Below are 23,197 nucleotides of genomic sequence, written 5' to 3'. Positions count from 1 at the left end.
ATTAAAAAAAAACGAGCAGTGGTTAGATAAAGGTTTGTATGTGATTTAAATGCTATAAAACCTACTCTACAGAAAAGAGGAGGACCACAGGCAAAGTTTGGGGAGAGCAGTAGTAGGTCTAAGCGTAGAAAAAGTCAAAATGTAAGAAAATCTGCAGAGATTGCGAAACATTTAACATTCGCTGCAAAAATAAAGTAAGTGCAGTAATAACCGCCATTGACAGGAATCTCATCCACAGATGTGGAATTATACTTAAAACCATATCCTGTGGATCTGAAATAAACACAAATGAACTTGAAAAATATGCAACTGAGACTGCCAGATTATTTGTCTCACTGTACTCTTTGTAACCCATGCCTGTCACTGCACATAAAATACACATTTATGGTTCGACTATTATTTCCGAGGCATTACTTCCAATTGAATGGTGAATTTACAAAACGACTTATGTCCCTAGAAGTAGTGTTGAGAAAATTAAAGAAAACTGTTTTTGACTTCGCTGAACCATATATTGTTACAATATAATTTTTTATATGTAAGAGATATGTAAGAGAAAAATTTTTAGTATAAAAATTCATACTTTTGTACTCTTCTTCAGGTTGTAAAAAATTTAATTATCTTCAGCACTTAAGTTGTTCTGCAAATTAACTTCAATTCTGCATCATAATTATTAGGTTATTGACACATAAACATGTTTAACTAAATGTATTTAGCCTATACCAAAATAATAAAATAACTCTATTGCAATTGTTGAATAACACTATTTTGAACAAATTTTTAATCACAAGAGTACCGACCTCTGATGGAGAAAAGTATGATGTTGAAGAAATGTTTCTGAACACTTATTGCCATTAAGAATTGGATTAGTGGGTTGTTCTTATTTTGTTCCCAACAGTTCTTTATTATACTGGATGTGACATAGTTATCGAAGTAGTGTGCAGGAGAAAATTACATACCTCATTAAGACGTTTCTTGGCCTGTCCCTCATGGTAGACACAAAAGGACATTTCACTAGTTTTCATATTGTGCACAGAGAAAACTGAGACGGTGAGCTGGCGATAGTAGTACGTATCCTGAACTGGTGTTAGGCAAGCATACATTTTTCATGTAGTCAAATGTGACAGCAAGAAAATCTCTCTCTCTCTCTCTCTCTCTCTCTCTCTCTAGGTACTCCATTTTGCAATACTTTTTACTTTAGCTACAAGTTTAGCACGATTACTGAACATATTGCTTTTCATTTTCATGCTGTTTTTCAAACGTAATAAATTTTCTCAACTGAAGAATTACCAATGACAACAGACAAAAAGCATTTTGTCAGCTGATTGTATAATTAAAATTACATATTATGTAAGTTTCTTCAGTACTTGACAGGCAAAACAACTTAAGACCAGGACTAAATTCGTTTTACCTCTTAACCAAACATTCTGCTGCTAAGGAAAACTATACAAAAGTCGTGGATTAAAGTCATTCTGTTACTAAACGATGACCCTTGCACATAGTGACATAATCATGCTCTCAACTCAAAACCCCCAAAATGTGGACTTAAGTCGTTTTGCAAATTTACCATTCAATTGGACAAATGTCGGAAGAAGCACAAGAAGCAAGGTACAAACACCTTAAGCAATTTCGTGAACAGTACGCCAGAAAGATTTCAAGAGAGGCCACTAATCGGGATGTATTCAATCAACTCCTTGCCACCTCTGATCCTTTCATAACATCCTTCCGCCAAGAGAACCGAGCAAAATACAAGAAAAGGATACTACATGTGGAAGTCATAAACCTATTGAGTTCTGAAACAAACAAGGGACGGCTCAGGTCTACTGCAAGCACAGTCACAACTTTCGGAGGGGAGGACAGTACCAATACTAGTAACAGTGATCAATGAACTTTCTTTACCCTACTAAAGTGGTAAAAGTGTTTCTGAATCTGTATTGTGTACGTGCTCACTTAGAATTTATTATTTATTAAGTGCCTCCGTAATAAATATAATAAACAGTGTAGTTACTTTAACGTGTAAGAACCACTAAAAAGTTACTATTAAACAGTCATGAACTTAATCGTAAAATGTTTGTAATACTTAATGCACAAATTAATTCAATGAATACTAATAATATATATATATATATATATATATATATATATATATATAAAGTGTTAAATTAAGCGCCTTTATTATGGAGAATAAAACTGGGTCTACCACTTCACTGTTCAAGTATACCCAGCGGAACGCGAGCCATCAGTTGAGAAACACTGTCCTAAGATAAGCAAGTAGACCTGATACATTGTTAATATGATATTATCTTTCAGTTGGTACCAAAAATTGGTAAAAAAAAATGTGTTAAAGTGACTTTTAGTATTTTTGGCCAGCTTTTATGCCTCTAGGAAACACTGTGCAGCCTAGAGAGAACATCGCAAGTTGACTGAGAGCTGAGGTTGCGGGGCAAACATGCGTGTTTGTATTGCTGCCTGCAGAGAGGAAAGATGGGCTGCCGCCCATTAATGGATTTTCTACCGGCTCTGGGATGCGAGTGGGCATTGACCAGCATAGCCTGATGGAAATTGTGTTTCGTCTTGGGCTCTTATGTAGCAGGCGAACCAGTTTGATGCTGGTTGCGTTAAATTTTAGTTGGGGATCACTCTTGTTTGCTGACGTAAGTGTATGTTTTATATGTTTAGCCATTTTGTGATCCTGCTGCTTTGATATTTTTAACCTTGGTATTTTATTAGCTACAATGGACGTTTATTTGGTAGTCCAAGATGCTGTGAAGTATGGAAATTGTTCGAGTGTTTTCTAACGAACTGAATGTCGTCTATGGACATGTTATGTAAAGCATCTTGTGAAAGCTAATGTCACTAGTCTGTTTTATTTAGATAATACCAAGACTGGTTAGTTAATTTAATATGATATGTAAAGTGGAGTCACTTAATGTATAGCAACGAGAGTGAGTGAATTAAGTTCCCCTTTTTCTGTTTCTGCTCGTCTGTGGCAATTTGTTTCTTTTGATATTTCGACCCCTGTGCGGACCTGGTATATATGATGGTATTTGTATGCCTGGTTTTTATTCCATGGTTGGGACGTGTTTTGTAAAGTATGGGTGTATTTAAGTGTTTTGGTTATATTGTGTTTGGTTATGATTTCTTTTCTTTGACGGTTTAAGTCATTTAATTTTATTATTCATATCAATAAATTGTTACTGTTCAGACGAAGGATAATTTTTAATCATTTACCTATTATCCAACAAGGTTTTTCCCGGCCATTATCCAAGGCTTAGGGACCTTTTATTGGGGAATAGAACTCCAATATGTCACAGTGTTTTAGTCTCAATACATTCATCTGTGAGTGTGACCAGTGTTCGTTTCCAAAGAAAATAAATAGTGTTCAATATCTTTTACAAACAAATTTTTCGGTTTTAATCTTGAAAGATAAGCGTAAAATAAAGAAGCTTGGAAGGCCATTACCTCAATTCAATTTAAAACAAGCACAAACAAGCCGAGGTAAGACATTTTGCAGGGCTTTTAATGTAAAAGTATACAACAGAAACAGAGGGTGCATGCAGTTATTCATGTGAGTGAAACTATACACTTAATTTTTCAAATGTTAATTTTTTAATATGAAGGATATTTTTTTTTTCAAATATCCAAGCAGAATCAAATTGCTTAAATAAATGGCTCCGAAAAGTCTATTTCCTCCAGAACCTGTTATTACAAAATGGGGAACCTGATTAGAGACTGCCGTATATTATTCCAAAAATTGACAGAGGATACTATCTTTGGGGTCAAGGGAGGACTTGATTTATGTTAATCATAGTTCAGTTCTCGCTCAACAATCACAATGCTTGATGAAAATAATGTACAACTTGTTACGAATATGAGTCCCATAAAAAAAAATATTTTACTAGAACTCGTCTCTACACTAGGCAAAGTTGCAATGATTGATGCAGAAAATGTAACAGCATGTTATAAGGAAAAACAATCTCCCGTACATTTCATGTATGTGAAAAGTGAAGAGCAAAATGTCCTATATAGAAGAAGCATTGCTTTCGAAGAAATTATTTCTTCAATATGTACTGGTAACCTGTGTTTCACTTGAATTATACTTTTCTCAGTACAAATCATTTGTAAGAGATAACATGGAAACATTTAAGTGGCAGTGATGTGTTGTAATGGAAAGAATTAAGTTCTTTAGCAATCAATATAAAACAGAAAAAATGGCAATTCAGGAATGGGTACATCACAGATTAATTTGATAATATCACTTTTTTAATGTGCCAGTGTATGTTAACATAGTTTTCATTTTAATATAATGGGACAAAAAACTGCACCAGATCTCTTACTTGTATCCTGTGTTGTAAGAGAGAACACTGCACGAAGGAAAAATTAACGTCACATAACAGATAAAGCAAAGAAAGAAATCACTAGCATCTTAGCCACCTGTCCAAAAAATGCATTCAAAGAAGAGAAGTGCAAGAGTACAAAAGCTTTTGGTCCAAAGATGTATGGAGCAGTTAGTAGCATTTGGGGCCATCAGACTCAGTTTTGTGTCTGTACTATACATTACGTTGCAACCAGGATAAGGGAATCAATATTGCCACTAATAATAGCGTGCTATTTTTACTGAACGCATAAACTTATATTAGAACTGATATTAATGAGCACTAACCTGTGTTACTAGAATTGTTGAAAATTATGTCCGTCTGCAGAGACATATTCTCGACTCATGTATAGAAAATTCCCATTAATATGCTTAAGTCCCTCAGGTGTGATTAATGCAATTTCTCAACATATTTTCTTTTAGTTCCTCTACTGTACGGGGCTTATTCTTATAAACTTTGTCATATAAGTTCCCACACAAATAAAAACCACATACAGTATGTGAGAGGGCCACAACCCAGTCTATCCTAAAAAAAATCTCTGATATAATATCTGGTGATCCGTAAGCAGTGTATGCAGTATCAGAAGCCTACTGAAAGAATGAATGCTGGCATTCAATGTTTTTTACTTGTTCGAAAAAAGATCTTAATATTTCTGCTCGATATCTTTTAGTATTGATAATGCCTTAATAAAAAATAGGCTCTATTATTTTGTGTGCATTCAAATCACATCACATACCAATCTTTTTATTATATTTTTTCTGGAACTTCATGCAAAAGCTGGGAGTTTTTTGTGCTACAGTTATCGGTTGTTTTGTGAAATGACATGGTCATGTAATTCGAACCATGTTTCATCCAAAAATATGACTAATTATTCAGGATCCACTCTCTATCAACAACACTCTCCAACATCCAGTTACAAAATTGGACCCTACTTGCATCATCAAGCAATAGCAATTCATAAACCACTGTAATTTTAATTTAAGCAGTTTAGTGACAATTCTTGCAGAGGATTTTGAAACATCTGTTTTCTGACCAAACCGACAGATTTTTTTGGTATATGTTGCAGTCATTCATCGATTTCATATATATAATTTTTTTTCTGTAAGAACTTTGCACTTGGTAACATGTTATTTATCATTAAGAGATCATCTTTGTCTAACTTTTTAACAAGTTGAAGTTTCCCTACCTGGAACAGGATTGCCAAGATACTGTCTTGCAAATAGCCTGACCACTCTTCTGCACGAGTTATTTCTGAATATGTATTGTACATAAAAATTCTTTATTCTAGACAATACTTATGTCGTGGCATAACTATGAATAGACAATACTTATGTCGTGGCATAACTATGAATAGACAATATAACTTAATATTATGATAATGATAATAATTTTAACACAGAACTTGTCAACATGTCAACTCCAGCTCATACCCGATAAATAAGATGGAAGGCCAAAAGAATTCTTGGTAATTTCATAGATTCAATGGGTAGCATAACGTCTATTGATGACGTCATAATAATGACGTGAACATATTTGTAAGCTATATTGGATTCCATTTTAAAATACCTTGTTTATCTTCTGCAGAACAACGAGAGAATGGAGTCTCCACAACATTACACACTAAACCGTTACCTAATGGATTCATGTTTTCATTGTACTAATACACTTGCTAACACCTAAACATATTGCTACACTTGTCACCACAAAGTATGTATAGACTAAAAACGAAGACGTTGGTCAGTTCAGATGAGCATATGCGCAGAGTTTTCAATTTCCTACCGATCATCAGTGCCACATGTGAGTCTAGATAGTACTATGTACAAGGTATTTGGAAACAGTGTGATCCATATGTCAACAAAAATTACTGCTTCAAAGAAATTAAATACTATGTACATTATGGGATAAGAAGAAGCAATGCAATTGAAAATATTTGCCATCAATTCTGTATATTATGAAGTCTATATACTTTCAGGTGAGACTTGTTGTAGGTATGTCTGTTGAATGAGATGTAGTGTTGAGTGTTAACTTACTGCTATTTATTATTCATAGCGTTGACATAATATTCACTGATAATCGCCGCCACCGCCACCGCCACCGCCGCCGCCGCCGCCGCCGCCGCCGCCACCACCACCACCACCACCACCACCACCACCACCACCACCACCACCACCACCACCTCCTCCTCTTTCAGTCTTACATTTTCTTTTCAGCTTTTCCTTGGTCTTCCGACATTGCAATATCCTCTGGGTTACTAATCTAATATAAATTCAGGATATCTTCCATCATGTATTCTGACAATATGATTCACCCATTTATCTCTTTAACATGCTAATTTTATAAGCAACACCTTTGTATTTAGTTCATCTCTTATGTTATTGTTTGGGAGTATGTCTACTAGCCTACACCCTCATCTTGGTTACTTCATTTCTTTTCATATTTCTCTTATTAACTACCCATAATTCGCTTCAATAAAGTAAAGTTTATGAAGTCATAACATTATAAAATCTCAGTTTTGTTTCTTTTCTTGTTTGATTTTTTAGACTACTCCTTTTACTTCCACATATATTGATATTTAATCTAATTTCCTATATCCATCTCTCTATCATATGCTATTTTATTAGTGTACGAAGATAGTTGAGTGCCAGACTTATTCCAAGACTTGATCTTCAATTATGATTTTACTTCTAATAGGGTATTTGCTGCTAAGAGCCATTATTTTATTTTATTGCTTGAACTTCTTAGATTATAATATTCAGCTATATTTGTCAGGTGGTACAATGCACGTTGTAATTTGTTTTCACCCTCGAATATCAAGGCTATGTTGTCAGCATATAAAACTAAATTCAAATAAAATCTTCGTCCAAGTCTGAAACCTCTATCCTCCATTGCTGTATTACATCATGCCTCTTGAGAGAGAGAGAGAGAGAGAGAGAGAGGGAGGGGGAGAAAGAGGGGGGGAGAGCATGGGAAGAGGGGGAGAGAGGGGGGAGGGAGATGGAGGGAGGGAGAGAGAGATATAGAGAGAGATTTTTTTTTTTCAAGTGTTGGAGAAAGACCGCATCCTTGTTTAACATCTCTATTTGTTTGTTATTTTATTATATTTTCATTTCTAGTTTTAATTGAGCATGTTCTTTTACTATACAGGCTTCTTATAGCGTCAATTAAATGTTCTGAATAACATTTCTTTTTATGATTCTCCATAGCAAATTTTTGTTTATACAGTCAAATGCACCCTTGATTGAGGTTCTGGGTGATATGTACAACTATTATCAGGCAGTATATTTCATTTGACAATATGTATTGTCTCTATACTTCCGAAGTCTGATAAGTGTAATATGTAACTAATCACTGATATATGCAATGGAGGGGGAAAAAGAACTAGCCACCCTATCCCATTATCTCCTGGCTTAATTGCCTCATGAGTGATGCCTTATTGGTGTCACTTATGAGTAGGGCTAGGATTTTCATGATTTAGCATATTTTTTTTATGAGATCAAGGAGTTGCTGAAGTTGCTGAAGTATACAGAAATTCATTTTATAAAAAAAAAACAATTAAATTATGGTACTTTGTTAGAGCATATTTGTGCATATTTGACAATTTTATCCAGATAGAGCATATTTTAAAGATCTATTGGCCATTCTGAGCAATATCTTACTTCATGAAAGTACGGTCACACATCGTTATTTTTGCAGCGCGCAGTACAAAAAAATGTGGAACTCTTGTACTGTGACGTGTGAACAATGGTGCAACCCGAAAAGTAGCAGCTGCCAAACCTGCTACCCGCTACCTTTTCATGCTGTGCGCAGCTTATAAGTAGCGATGTGTGAACAGAATTCTCAGGGTTGCAGCCACAGCACCTTTGATATCAGTTTTGTTGAAACTTTTGCTGCGGTTGTGACCAGTGTTGCCACCCAAATGTGCCAGTGATACTTTTGTTTGGATATATTTTAATGTTAGATGTGATGAAAATAAATTATTGATAACAGTTACTAAATGTACAACACAGTCTGAGTATATTTGCTGACGATTTTAATTCATTTTTTAAATTTTCCATAGCGTAGTTTCAAACAGGAGGGTTGCCAACATTGGTTCCGTGAATATGCTGTTGGTTATCATTTACATATATGGGCGTTTTAATAGCTTCATAGTAAAAATAATGTCAATTTCTAAATACTAGTTAGGACAGAAAAGCAAATAATAGGTAAGTAAGCTATCACATGAGTTTAATAATAATGCAAACATAACCACAAAACATATATTGAGAAGTCAACACGGAACTGGAAACCTGCAGCAAGACTGCAGCTGCAAAAGTAGCGCATTGTGTGTGAACAGACTCGCAACCTTTAATTGCAACTTTTGCAGCACTTGGGTTGCGCAGCACGAAAAGTAGCATGCAGCACGCTACTTTTGGCTTGCGTGTGAACACGGCACGCAACTTTTGCAGCTGCAGTATAAAAGTTGCGCAGCAAAAGTAGCGACATGTGATTGTACCTTAAGTTAGGAAACATTTATCTTTTTTTAAGCCACGTAAACTGGTTCGAAAATTATTTAAGTAACAGACAATCATGTGTAAGACTGTTTAATATACTCTCTGATTCTTATGACATAAATTGTGGAGTCCTGCAGGGCTCTACTTTAGGACCTCTCCTATTTATAATATTCATAGACGATATATGTAAAAGAATACGTTCTGTCTATTATTTGCTGACATTTAAACATTTTCTGTACAATCAATAGTAGTGCTACTAGCTGTCAATCTCTTCAAGTTGACATTAACTGAGTCACAAAATGGTCGGAAGGCAATGACATAAAAATTAACATCTTCAAAACTAATGTAATAACTTTTTCCAGGAAAACTTCTTCACTAAAATTTAAGTATTATCTAAATAATGTTCTGATAAACAGAACGGAATGTGTGAAAGATCTGGAAGTATTTACAGGCAGTAAACTGTACACCATTTTCATAATTAAGTTGATTACATGTACAATCACACAATCAGAACGTTGGGAATAATATGGTCAATAACTTGTTCTTTATCCATGCCTGATTCTCTTTTAATACTCTACTATACATTAATGAAACCGAAACTCAAATATGCATCTGTAATTTGGAACTCTATTACAACTACTGATTCTGCTAAATTAGAAAATATCCAAAGAAAATGTATATCTGTATGTTCATTTAGATTTCTGCCCATTAACTCCGGGTATAGCTAAGAGAGGAAATGCGATTACTTTAATTGTCGAAACCCAGGGATGTAGTAGAAGTGGAGGTGGAGCGGAGCGACGCTCCGGTACTGTGTTTGAAGGTGGAGCGGAACTCCGGCACTGATTTGTAATTTTAAAATCTGTTTTGACATCATAATACTTTCCCAGCTAACAATATATTAGTTAATGTCAGAATATTTAGTGATTATATTTTATATACTCATATATTCATATATGAGGTCTCGCCATCCTCATTGAATAATCAAGACTACTATTTTGTATTAGTAGTCAACATTTAGATACCTATTAATTTAAGAAAAATTCGTTCTGCCACCGGGAATTGAACCCGGGACTTCTCAGCTCTGACTGGCATAGCTCAGTTGGAAAGACCACTCAGCGCGCAGAGCTGAGAAATCCCAGATTCGATTCCCGGTGCCGGAACGAATTTTTCTCAAATTAATAGATCATATTTTCTGTGCTTCCTTTAGAAAATCGGAACAAGTTCGGGAGTAGAGGGTCGCAATACCACTAGAAGTGTAGACGGGGTGTGTGGTGAGAAATGGGGAAGAGTCAGTGACAAGACAACCACCAAAATAAACTTTAGTGCGCCTGCGCGAAATGATCATATTCTTAATTCACTTTCGTTTCGTATCGTATTTCGTTAGTTTTCGCGTCTTTGTACGATATAGGAGATTGTCTATGGTGTTACTTACCGAAGTGTGTTGTGTTTCCCAGTTATTTTACGAAGTGAATTTTCAACAGTTAATTTACTCCTATATTGTGACTAAAAGGCTGCTTGAAACTTTTGTTTTTATCTATTGCCCTTCAGTAAATATGGAACAAAATAAATATAGACAAAAAACATGAACTTCTTTCTTTTCTCGTGCCATTGCTGTTACTAGTAGAGTTATAAAAGCTTCCTTTCCTGATATTGTTGATATCTCAAGCCCATTGCTTCTATTTGATGAACCTAGTAATTCAACCAGAGATACTGTTATAAAAGATACAGTTCCAGCATGACTACGAAGAATATTCAATGTCATAATGTTCAAAATAGTGAAAGCCAAAAAGTCGGCCTGCAAAGTGAGTGGCCGAATGTATGGAATGAAGAAAATATGTAGTCAAGAAAAAAAAGAAGCTTATCCGTGGATTGATTGTAAGCAATGTAAGCTAGACTGTAAAGTATGTCATGAAGTAACTACATTAGGTGCATTAAAAAAAAAAAAGAGTGTATTTCTGTATCTAATGAATGGCGCTCATATTCAGTAAATTACTACGAATCGAACAGATCAGATCAGCTTAAGTCACTACGAAAAAAAATCATTGAACACAAGAAATCCAATGCTCATAACATAGCACAAAAATTATTGATACGTCTGAAAAGCAATCAATTGAAAATGTTGGCGAATAAACGAGTGCAGTCCACCATGAAGCAACAAAAGCGAAATTTATATCAGCTTATTACAATGCACAGAATGATCACCCTTACAGTGACCATTTCGGTTTACTTGAGCTTCAGAAGCTAAATGGAGTAGGTATTGATTAGTGTTGCCTTGCATTCTCCTTACAGTCTTATTTTATAACATTTCTTTCGTTGCCTTATTTTTTTTGCATCCAAACCTTCCCCCTTCCCCAAAGGTTAAAAAATATAAAGAGCTCCGGCACTGTAAAGTTTGGGACTACAACCCTGTTGAAGCCTATATGATAGACGCTATGAGCTCAATTATCTAAATTCTTTTAATTAAATACATTTAACTTAATCAATGTGGTGACAGTATTTCGGGTAATGTATTCAAGTTATAACTTATGAAAAAATATGTTTAGACGTGAATGGATTGTACTTTCGGAATAACTGGTGCTTTGGGTTAAAATGATTCATTTATCATGAACAGGTTTTCTTTCAGTTACAATGATTTGTTTATCGTGAACAGGTTCTCCATCTATCAGAAAAGAAATAATATTAACTCTCAAAAGCTCTACTGACAAAATTACTTACATATATAAAATGAATGCAATACTCACTCTTTATCAAACCCTCCAATCAGCACACACTTCTCTCTTACATCTGCAATAACGCCTTCATATTGAATACGTTCAACTTCATTCTCCCCTAGATTGACTCTTACATAGATCAGGTCTCCTTTTAACACAGATGGCCTCTTTTCTGCAAGTCCTGGAACCTGACGAATAATGTTTGTAAATTTTATTATAATTAACTAAAAATACTAGTGCTTTCAATTATGTACACTCAGTTACTGTATTCTCGAACTTAAACTGCAGAATAATGACTATTTCACATTTTATTTGCATAAGAATCCTGTGTTGAAATTTACACTGACTAGAATAGGAGTGGCAAATGGTTGGAGAAGAATTCATTCTTTTCTATACTCTCTCTATTCATTTATTTGTCATTACAATGAGACATATTTCTCTTGCAGCCATTTATCCTGTATATATTCCTGCCATTGCGTCACTTCTCATGATACAGCCTAATAGACAGGATTGTTTACAAAAACTTAAAAGAACGCAACATTTAACCCCTTCTGGCATAGAAACACTTGCATAGGGAGCTAAACACGATTCATAGGTCTTTGACCTAGCCACATGAGCAATGGATAAGTAAGGAGAGTAGATGATAAAGGAATGTGCTGCAGAGGAAAAAGGTAGTGGAATATTTTCATTCAGTTGCAACTTGTAATTAGTTCTGTGAGAAACTCTCGATCTCTGGTTTAATCTCAGTCAAGAGCAGTGGATGTTAATGCAGTAAAAATCCTAAGTACAGCTTTCATCAGGTGGCCTTATGCACTACATTTTACCACATATAATGTATCTCTTTATTGATCAATAAAAATCAATAAATTGCAAAATTCTGTGTCCATGACTACTATTACCAGACCTGGAGTTAGAGTTCTAGACACCCCAATAAATTCTGGTGTGCCTTCATTATAAATCAGATACTATGGTAATAATAATAATAATAATAATAATAATAATAATAATAATAGTAATAATAATAATAATAATAATAATAATAATAATAATGTAAAAAATTATAATTATACTGTATTATTTATTGTTTTTTATTTACAATTATATTCTCTCAGAAAAATGGTTAAGCTTAATATGGTGAAATACACAATTAAAAATGAAGTGAAAAGAACAATAAAATGATCACAAAATCATTATTAAGATAGGTATCAAAAATAAAGATTATTCAGTTAGATTTCTGTCAGGTACGTACAGCAAAGACTGTTTCCTGACTTTCTCGTGAGCAAAGTTTTCTGTGATCTCTGAAAAGTCCATTTTTAAATACCTATTTCACGACACACAAGAATCAGACAGTTAAGTTTGTCATCTTCCAGAAATGCCTTTCTTATATTATTATGATGTACCGAACTACATAGAAGAATTTTTCTCTGTTCTAGCCATTCATCATATGCCTCCTTATGTTTTTCACACAGATGAGAACAGAAAATACTCCTTCTTCCATGCAATTTGTCACTGACAACGAAAGAAACATTCTCAATGCAATTTCAAGGTTCGAAGATGTACGCTGAAATTGTTCAGTTTTACTAAGAATAGAATTTTTATATTGTTTTCAGTTCAACATAGTCCTTGAAATGGAGACAAATGGACTGCAGGGTCTGAATTGTTTTCGTTGCACTGAACAAATTAAGAGTTATCTCCTAAAGTATTTTGTTAGTATTATCAATCCTTCCTAGTACGTTATTCCAGAACAGAGATAAAACAACAGTTTCAATTTTTTTAGCTTGTTCTCAAGACCTTGAGTCTCAAAACGGATAGTTGGTTTTTGCATTTAGTCTTGTGTTAATGCTTCAGAACCTTTCCTGTATCTTCAAAACCGAGCACTAAAGCCTTGACTGCATCAGTTTTGTCCGACCTGTTTCTGTTTTGATAAATGTTTTACTACAGATGTTTGGTTTTGTTCAAGGATAGCCTTGAAAACACCCCATCTATGAGTAGATGCCGAGAAATATGTAGATGTCTTGAACAAAGGTAAAGAACAGAACCATACAACCCCTCAATACACCAACCTGCAGTGGTAAAGCCCATAAGACTTAAGGAATAGCAGAGAATCATGGGTTTTAATCTTTTCTTGGAATCCTAAGTAGGTTCCTGCCATGTCTGATGCAGTGTCATTGCTCTGTCCTCGACAGTATGTAATCTCTAATCGCAAATTCCTCAGACATATCACAACAGCTTCTTCTAAAGAACTGGCAGCATAAGGCACACCAAGTAATAATTTGAGCAGTCATTCCTTTGATACAGCTTCAAAAAGTGAATGGAGAAGAGCTAGTCAGTTGATCATGTGAGAGCAGTCAGGTGTGAAATCTATGATTAAAGAGTCGTAATGAGAAAGTTTTACCTCATATAAAATTTTTGCAGTAAAAGTTTATCTATAATCTTAACTAACTCATCGCAGGTCTTGGAAGATAGGTAGGAAACATTTCCATTACCTTCATTAGCAAATCTGGCTATATGTTGCGAAAGAAAGGGGTCATACTCGCTTATCAGTTTAAGGCATCCCAGATATAGTCCAATTGTGGTTAAACCTATTGTCTTCTCATCTCCCCTGAAATAACTCTTAATGAAAGGAAACATATACTACAGAAACAACTACTGCTAAAAACATCACGCCAATATTTCACCTCATTTTCATGTTGTGTGTTTATCATCATCTTAATGTTTCTGATTTCTTTTATTCTCGTTACTAATGTAAGCATGTTGTCTCGGTGATCTCTAGATTGCCCCTGATGTTCAACTAAGTTACCATGCTTACCATATTTCCGGTAGAATCTGAATACTAAAGCCAGACTCTCACGAACACTCCACCATTTGAAAGTTTTCCAAAAAAAAAAAAAAAAAAAAAAAAAAAAAAAAAAAAAAAAAAAAAAAAAAAACAAATGTATTGAAATACTACGTTTTTAGTCCCTGTAGAAAAATCAATATGCAAACTTTGTTATGGGGGATTTTTAAGTATCTTTTCAACTTCTGTAACAATCCTAACATTCCAAGAGGCTGGATCTTATAACATAAATGTTCGACTAATTATTTCAAAGTCTGAAACCAAATAAGGCTCTTCTTGCACAATAACCTGTTTATGAAACACTTTCTCTAGGTCTAGAATACTTTTTGGAGCAGATTTGCATTCATCTCTTTCACGACCACTCAATAACGTACTCTTATCCTCCTGAGTAGCTGGAAAACATTTTAATGAGAAAAAAGTTCAACATCTTGGTTCTTACTAAACATTTTAGAAGTTGATGCTGAAGATGGAGTACTAAAATACGAGTCTATTTTAGGAGCTTTCTTTATAACTTCAGCCTCATCATATTGCTTTTTGGTCGCCCTCTTCCTAAATTCAGTTCCACTTTTTTTTTTAATCATTCTTAAAGCAATAACAGAAGAGTTTTTATAATAAAGAAACAATTTTAACGAAGAAAACAAAACATCTTATGTATTATGTATGCATGCATGCAATAAAGTTATAAAAACAAAAGAGAACAGCATAAACAGCTTCTGTGAATTACTAACAGTCGATCAGTGTAACCAACATTTACACAGGCCATGTTCCAGATCACTGCTAGAATTAAGTGCTCATGACGTCAGTATGATGGCTAATTTCCCATAATGCCTAGTTAGTAATAAAAAAAGCAATGCCTCTTGCACCTCCCCAAAATATTGCGCCCTGGGTCTGGATAAATCTGGCACTCACCATTACTGTTCTGAACTTCACGTATCACTATGACATTTAGAACATCTGTATGGGAACATGTAAAATCAAAATCCCACTGCTCCACTATCTTCTATGTAAAACAAAACCCACTAGCAAGTTGTCAAGTGCTCGGTATTAGAAACAGACTCAACCAACCAGTTGAACTACCACTGTACAAGAACAGCCAACATCTCTATCCGATGATAGATTATTTTTCCCTATTCTCTGCTGCGTAAGATTTTTATGTAAGTTACAAAATAACCTTTTAACTGCTGATTTTTTTAAAATTATTTTGTGGGTATAAGTATATATATTTCCATTCTATGCTTTGGAAGCCTTGTTTCTATTTCACCCGTGTTGTCAGAGTGATGGTCGATGCAAGGATTCGTAATGAATTTGTCTGCCGTTACTCTGATGGCCTACGCAGCGGAAAGGTTAATATAAGAACATGTAGCATTAACTAAATAGTGTTCCACGAAATTTGATTGTTGAAAGAATGAAAACGAATGAGAGAGACAGAATTACTAAAATACAATGTAAAAGTTACTTTCAGGATCAACTTCCTTGCAAATTCACACTCACCTCCAACTGCAGACGGTATTCATTAATAATTGTCAGAGGTACGTTTGCCATGTTGTACTGCTGTAATTTCACAGTAGCAGTGTATTCATCCAAGTAAAGTAGCATATGGAAATACTCGGCGTACACATCTTTGGTAAGATTAACTTCTCTGCTGAATAGAGGGCTGAGGAGAGAAGAAAATTAATTTTTTATGCCAAGTAAGAAATTAACTTGGTAATAATACTATACCATGTACATAATTTCGTCAACACATGATATCACCAAACTGTTGTCACTGTCAGAAATAACGACTTTAACTAATATCACTAATGAATGGAATTGCTTCCAGGTTTACTAAGTATGTGACAATAGTAAATTTCGTAAATTACATTAACAAGTGTTAAATAAATTTTTTTCTGAAACAAATAGTAATTACTACAATCTAGGATCATAAAACGAATACCTTTTGCTGCCTCCAAAGACAGTATAAAATCCAGTCAGGCACGCCAAAAATAATTACTTTGATACAATAAAAGTAATATGTTTTAATGATAGTTCTGTGTCATAGCACAAGTGGAAGCATTTTTAGTTACACATCCAGCAGATTGTAATATTTCAATTTTTGGTTGGGAAGCTGAAATGACTCTCCACCATCATAAGGATTACTTGTGTATAACGTATCCAATGTTTGACTTGTGTTATCTAAACTATAGTTTTATGCCATACTAACCATATGGCATCTCGTGCGATCAAAATATAGATGCTCGAGCATAATTTTCGCACAAGTGGATATGAAATGGGGGAAAGAACTCAATCCTTGAAGGTAGAGGATAAATTGTATCCTTCCTGAATATATGTTTTGTTACCCTCTCTCCCTCTTTCTCTTACTTTAACTCTCATTTGCATATTAAAACATAAATGCAATACAACATCCTGAAAACTTTTCCTATAGTATAATAAGGAAGGTTCGGATTTATATGTAAATACATATTTATCACACAAATAGTCTTTTTTTTTAATTTACATTTATCAATTATGTTATTTGTATCACAAAATTATTTCACATTTTTTTCCATATTTTGTAGTTTTAATGCAATATTCGTACATGTTGTAACTACCTATGGTTGTTTGGTTGGTTTGTTTTTGGCGTTCACTCTATGGTTCCATCATAGCACTCACTATGCTCAGTTGTCTCACTTTTCATAATTTATCGTGGCTCGAATTCAGGACAACAATGTATCACTTCTGTTAGCACTGCACTTGTAGCAAATTCGGATGCGGCGATCCTTTGTTACAATATTGTGAATTTATTTCAACTCAACAATAATAATTCCTTTCTACAATTCACAATTAACGCTCTCGGCAACAATGGGATTTGCTCTCCACACAGTAACACAGTATTCGTTAATGCACTCCACTGACGACAATGACAATTTACTTGGACTATTACGAACAACAATGAACTGTTAATCTTAACTAATATTTACAAAGCACTATTTACAAATCAGAACTGTCAGTTCTCAGTTCACAGTTCTTCTAGCTCAGTCACTCGAATTCACAGTATCTCGAACCACAGACCTTCAGAGACAGTCCACTGTACTCGAACTCAGGTCCCTCCAACTGCGGTCCATTGCACTCGAACTCAGGTCCCTCCAACTGTGGTCCACTGCACTCGAACTCAGGTCTTCGGATGCTGACACAGTTGCGGACGCACACTCAAGTCGAACTCCGGTACACAAGACTGGCTGGCTTGCTCTGTTCACTGGCTTACTAACTGAACTAATCATGAATCACACACACACTCCTTCGCGTCCGTAATTTATAACCACAGCAATGTAACCGAGAAACTTCGAATTCGCGATTTTTCCACTTCGACGGGCTTCTGGAAGAGTCGGGAAGGTCCGTTCCCCCTTCACTCCGTAAGTAGCAGCTGCGCGTGCAGCCTCCCCTCGCGCGTAGGCCCTTTCCCCTCTCTTCTCTCCGCCGCGCGCCGTCCCTCAATGCTCCGTGGAGCCCACGCGATCTGCTCCCTTGCGGGACGCTGGTCGTGAGTTCGAATCTCACGTCGCTGTCACAATATTTTTCTTCAGCAGTAAAGGCAACCAGAACTCTTCTCATTTTCAGTGACAGAAAGTGTGGCAATGGAAGTGAGGTTTACAGTTATATTATTCTGAACGTGAAGTCTTTGAGAAGACAAAGAGAGATTTAAAATTATGTGGCTGTAACTTAAACAATAGCAAACATCTCTTTAAGTCAGGCAGAGAAGGTCATTGGCATGATAAATGATAATCCCTCACTTAACTGCAAAGCAACAACCAGCCCAGTCAGTCAGTATTCTGCTCTTATCCTGTGAGCTTGCTACCTTCAAAATTCCAAAAAAAAGTTAGATCTATAATTATAAAAAAAAAAAAAATATGTTGGTGAGTTTAAAGATGAAGGTTTTGCAACAGATGGTTAAGTCCTATTCTGCAATACACATCAATCCAATGTCAATACAAGTTAGAGATTTTTAATTAATCAGTACATCTCTACAGCTAAGTACCAAGCTGGCAAGAAAAGAAATACCTACCGGATTAAGTTAAACTTTTGTATCGCAACTGACCGGCACCAGCAAACGAGTTGAATTCAACACTGATTGCCATGTTCTCATCAGATCGGATATGTGGATCAATTAATTTCTAGTGAAAAGAAGGCTTTTCTGAAAGCCCAGAGTAGAATTCAGATTCTAAAAGAAATGTATCCGGAAATATCTTTATGACCATGACCAGTACTGACCAGATGGGAAACATGGTTGGAAGCTGTGAAGTACTACCTGAAGCACTGCGAAGCTATCCAGAATATGCTGGATTCTCTTAATTCAGGAAGTGCTGCTTCCACTGACATTGTGAAACCCTTGTTGAGTGACAAGCATGTGAAAAATAATCTGTGTTATATTCAATCAAATTTTTCTAATATATCAAAAACAATTCAGAAACTGCAAAACAGCAACCTCGATTACTGAAAATATTGACATTGTGAAAGACTCAATTTGTGAACTTAAAAGTACATGTGGTAAGTTAACTGATCTCATCAAAACTAAGTGTACAATGTGTTAAAAAAAAAAAAACAGACTTTGAGGAAATGTGTAAAATTAATGTGATACTAAGTGACACATCAAATTTACAATCATGCTCAGAAATGGCCGGAAAATGAAAACAGATCATTTGCACTCCAAACCTACCTACCATTTGAGATGAAACAAGCGCGAGCTTATGCTGTTAAATAAACATGACAGACCTAGTGGTGGACTATAAGAAAGGAGCTAATCTTTGCATATTACCTCTTCTGCATGACAATACAAGTAAACCAAAGACTAGTTCCTTTCCTACAGCCCACCACTGGGTCTCTTGTGTTTACTTATCACCATAACCTTTCGCATGTTCAGTCTCTAACAGTAGAATTGGACAGCAAGTGACCTATTTTACATTTTCTGGCAATTTCTGAGCATAAGGGTATAACTAAAATCAGATGCAACTCTTACCATTTTAGTTAATTTTAAATATGCGTTAATCACCTTACGTGATGTGGAACACAACTTCAGCCAGTATAAATCAGTTTTGTGGGATAATAGGAGAAGCTTCACATTTGAAAATTTAAAACAGCATTTTGTAGCATACTGCTTCAGTAGCAGACTGAATTAAGGACTAGGAGAAAAATGAAAGTGAAATGAAAAAGAAATGTGCAGTGTTTGATAGTTAAACGTATATTTTTTATTTTATAGTATTTCATATTTGTCCATACTTACTTACTTACAAATGGTTTTTAAGGAACCAAGAGGTTCATTGCCACCCTCACATAAACCCACCATCGGTCCCTGTCCTGAGCAAGATTAATCCAGTCCCTACCATCATATCCCATCTCCCCCAAATCTATTTTAATATTATCTTCCCATCTATGCCTTGACCTCCCCAAAGGTTTTTTCCCTCAGGTCTTACAACTAACACTCTACGTGCATTCCTAGATTCACCCGTATGTGTTACATGCCCTGTCCACCTCAAACTTAAGGATTTAATGTTCCTAAGTATGTTAGGTGAAAAATATAAAGCGTGCAGTTCTGCGTTGTGTAATTTTCTCCATTCTCCTGTAATTTCATCCCTCTTAGCCCCAAATATTTTCCTAGGCACCTTATTCTCAAACACCCTTAACCTCTGTTCCTCTCTCAAAGTGAGAGTCCAAGTTTCACAACCATACAGAACTGGTAATATAACTTACTTACTTACAAATGGCTTTTAAGGAACCCGCAGGTTCATTGCCGCCCTCACATAAGCCTGCTTCTTATTTATTTCTAACATTAATTGTAGTAGTAAAAATTACAAAAATATTTCAAAAAGACCACTACAACAAATAAATTAATGAATAAACCCATACGAATTAGACATCCTTTATTTAAAGTTGTCAACAATGCCCTAATTGATTTACCAACACCATCTAATATCAGAACATGATGTGCAAGATTCTGGTAATATAACCGTTTTATAAATTCTAACTTTCAGCTTTTTCGAGAGCAAATTGGATGATAAAAGCTTCTCAACCAAATAATAACAGGCATTTCCCATAATTATTCTGCGTTTAATTTCCTCTCGAGTATCATTTATATTTGTTACTGTTGCTGCAAGGTACTTGAAACATCCTTTTCAAAGGACAAATTTTCAATTTTTATATTTCAATTTCGTACTATGTTCTGGTTACGAGACATATGGTAATCATATACTTTGTCCATATTTGTTCATATTTAAGAAAATATAATTACATATACGTACGTATATGCACATATTTTGACTATTTTAGTACATATTTTGAAGATTTTAAGTAGTCTACATATAAATCCCAGCTTTGATAAGTAATAACTATATTTACAAAATGGACGGAATAAATATTTATTATAATACTTGTTCCAAAGGACATTAGCCCTAAATTATAACACTGTAAGTTGAAAACGAAATAAATCTTATAAACTCAAAATTAAAGAAAATGTTTTAAAATATGATAATATAAAGTTAAATGCAAGAGCATTAAAAATCGTATAAAATTAACTTATACATATAATTTTGCACTCTACTTACAAAAGTGTAAACAGCAACTCTACCAGGTCTTCATCAATATCTGCCCATGGTTCAAAATTATTCTTAAAGAGGATTTTGAAATGACTCGGTATTGTATACTCCAAAAGCCGTTTGATTCTCCTCCTGTAATATTAAAAATGGAAATTAATTTCCTTTTAATATCACCACTATTTTACCCGATTCTCTTCCTGTAATATTAAAGTGAAAGTTAATTTTCCTTTATATCTGCCACTATTCCATAGCATAGTAATCAGATCCCTTCACACCTGACATTTATGTTAGGTACTTTCAAGTGAAGAAATCAACCTGGTCCATGCAGAATCTCACAACTCTGAAATGCATATACATATCAACGTGCGAAGTCTATGTCCAATAAGCATTGTAGTATTCATCAGAACAGAGGACTATTTGGTCTTAACCCTAGTGACTCAAGATTTACATCTTACAACAACCAAACATTTAGATGTACAGTATTATCAAAAAATGGCACAAAAATCATAGGATGATCATCTACAACATACAGCAGTAAGTAGATGCAGTAGTATCACATTTTTATACATTTCCTAAGGCACAAATTATTTGTTTAGTTAAGTGGTCCTCATTGGTCTAGTGATTATTAAGACTGTCACTAAATCAAAGATTTGTAGGTTCAAGTTCTGATTTTAGCTCCCCAGTATCTCCGGCATGGAGTCCTTGGAAAGAATTAAATTAAAGCAGTGAATCTTATGTAATAAATTTACAGCACATAAAATAACTCAGTCCCTGAATGAGAGATCTCCAGGCTAAATTGTTTGTAGTCATCTTTTGCTCCAGTTTCCTGCCCTGTGATACTGCGGAAGTCTCCAATGACCGAAGCAGGAAAACAGAAATCAGATCCTCGCATTATTGCAAAGATTCTGAAGGCTTCTACAGTGGATGCAAAATATCTCCAAGCCTGCCCTATGCCACAGACAGCCCTATGCCACAGACAAAGGAGGACAAGATAAGGAGAAACAAAACAAGCGATTCTGTAGCTTGGATTGTTATGTATGTATGTTAAAGTGAAAACAATGACTACTCACTGCCTTATATGTTGTTTCTCTATTACAATGAAGTAAATCAGTGTAACAGTATTAGAGCGAATGTTTTTAATTTCAGTAATGTGAAGGATTTGTTTTCATACAGATAATGTCGCCACACCCGTCCCTTCCTCTAGCATTTCTGTTTCCAGGAATCGGAATTGTTATTGTTATTATAAAGGTCATCAAGCTTGGAAATATTCTACGACCACTGCACAAGAGCATTCAAATTTGTGTAGCGTGGAAGTGTTATATACCAAAGAATCAACTTGCTCACGAATATGAAGTCTTATTTCGGATCACAAACAAAATGTTAATGTAATCTATTAAAATTAGTTTGAAACTCTTTTTACCCTTGACACCAAATATAAATGTGAATGTAATCTATTTAAATTCGTTTCAACTCTTGTTGTTTTAACAAGACCACAAATATTAAGGTGCTAATATGTCATATGACTGTTCATATCAATAACATATTACTTCTAAAGTAATGGAGTATGAATGCAGTATCCTTGCATATTATAATCATTAGGGAGCGGATTTTTATGTGCTAAAAATTTTAATATATTTATTTTTTATGCGCTAAAAAGTACGAAAATATTTGCTAAAAATAAAAAAAAAAAAATTTTAAATATGACAAAAATACCTTACTCAGCTTGAAAAAAAATGTTACTAGGTACTCACCAACCACACTTGAGTACTAGTAGTTGGCCGAGAATTGCAGTGAACAACAAAAGTCATCTCCAAATTCTCCATCACAAATGCATGCCGATTATCTCTGAACAACGACTTACACTGTGAAAACGATCTTTCCACATCACAGGACATCAGACTTTCATATTTAAAGAGAGGAATGTCACAAACACACCGTCAATTTCACCTACAGGTACATCCTCCAATACTTGAGCAACTTTACACATTTTTTTATATCCACTGTTTTTCCCAAACACATTCTGGAATTTGTTCCTTAGTAATTGTGCTTCTGGACTGGTAGCGAGTCTAGTTTCATTTCCACGGCACGCACCTCCCTGTTTCAGACAACAGGTTTTTGGATGTTTAGAGTTTTTTTATGGTGTCACACAAAAAGCTTAAATTTGCTAATAGGAAAGCCAAATCGTTTTTTAAATAACCATCTTTCAGTATATCTTGACGGATAT

The 23,197-nt window shown here is 34.8% G+C and overlaps 1 protein-coding gene across 4 annotated transcripts in view; it reads right to left on the bottom strand.

Moving 5' to 3' along the window:
* Positions 1-23,197, bottom strand: part of LOC138704870 (putative helicase mov-10-B.1) — a 109,189-nt gene that overhangs the window by 40,617 nt on the left and 45,375 nt on the right. For all 4 annotated transcript variants that reach the window (XM_069833214.1, XM_069833217.1, XM_069833215.1 and 1 more), the window contains exons 8-10: positions 20,983-21,105; positions 15,902-16,064; positions 11,605-11,762 (exon numbers count right to left, since the gene is read on the bottom strand). In XM_069833214.1, the coding sequence (XP_069689315.1) occupies positions 11,605-11,762; positions 15,902-16,064; positions 20,983-21,105 (444 nt within the window). The remainder of the gene's footprint in view (positions 1-11,604; positions 11,763-15,901; positions 16,065-20,982; positions 21,106-23,197) is intronic.

The sequence above is a fragment of the Periplaneta americana genome, chromosome 8 (genome assembly GCF_040183065.1).
Source record: "Periplaneta americana isolate PAMFEO1 chromosome 8, P.americana_PAMFEO1_priV1, whole genome shotgun sequence".
Lineage (NCBI taxonomy): Eukaryota > Metazoa > Arthropoda > Insecta > Blattodea > Blattidae > Periplaneta > Periplaneta americana.
Note: the sequence above shows the minus strand (reverse complement) of the source record. Positions and strands in the feature narration are given on the sequence as shown.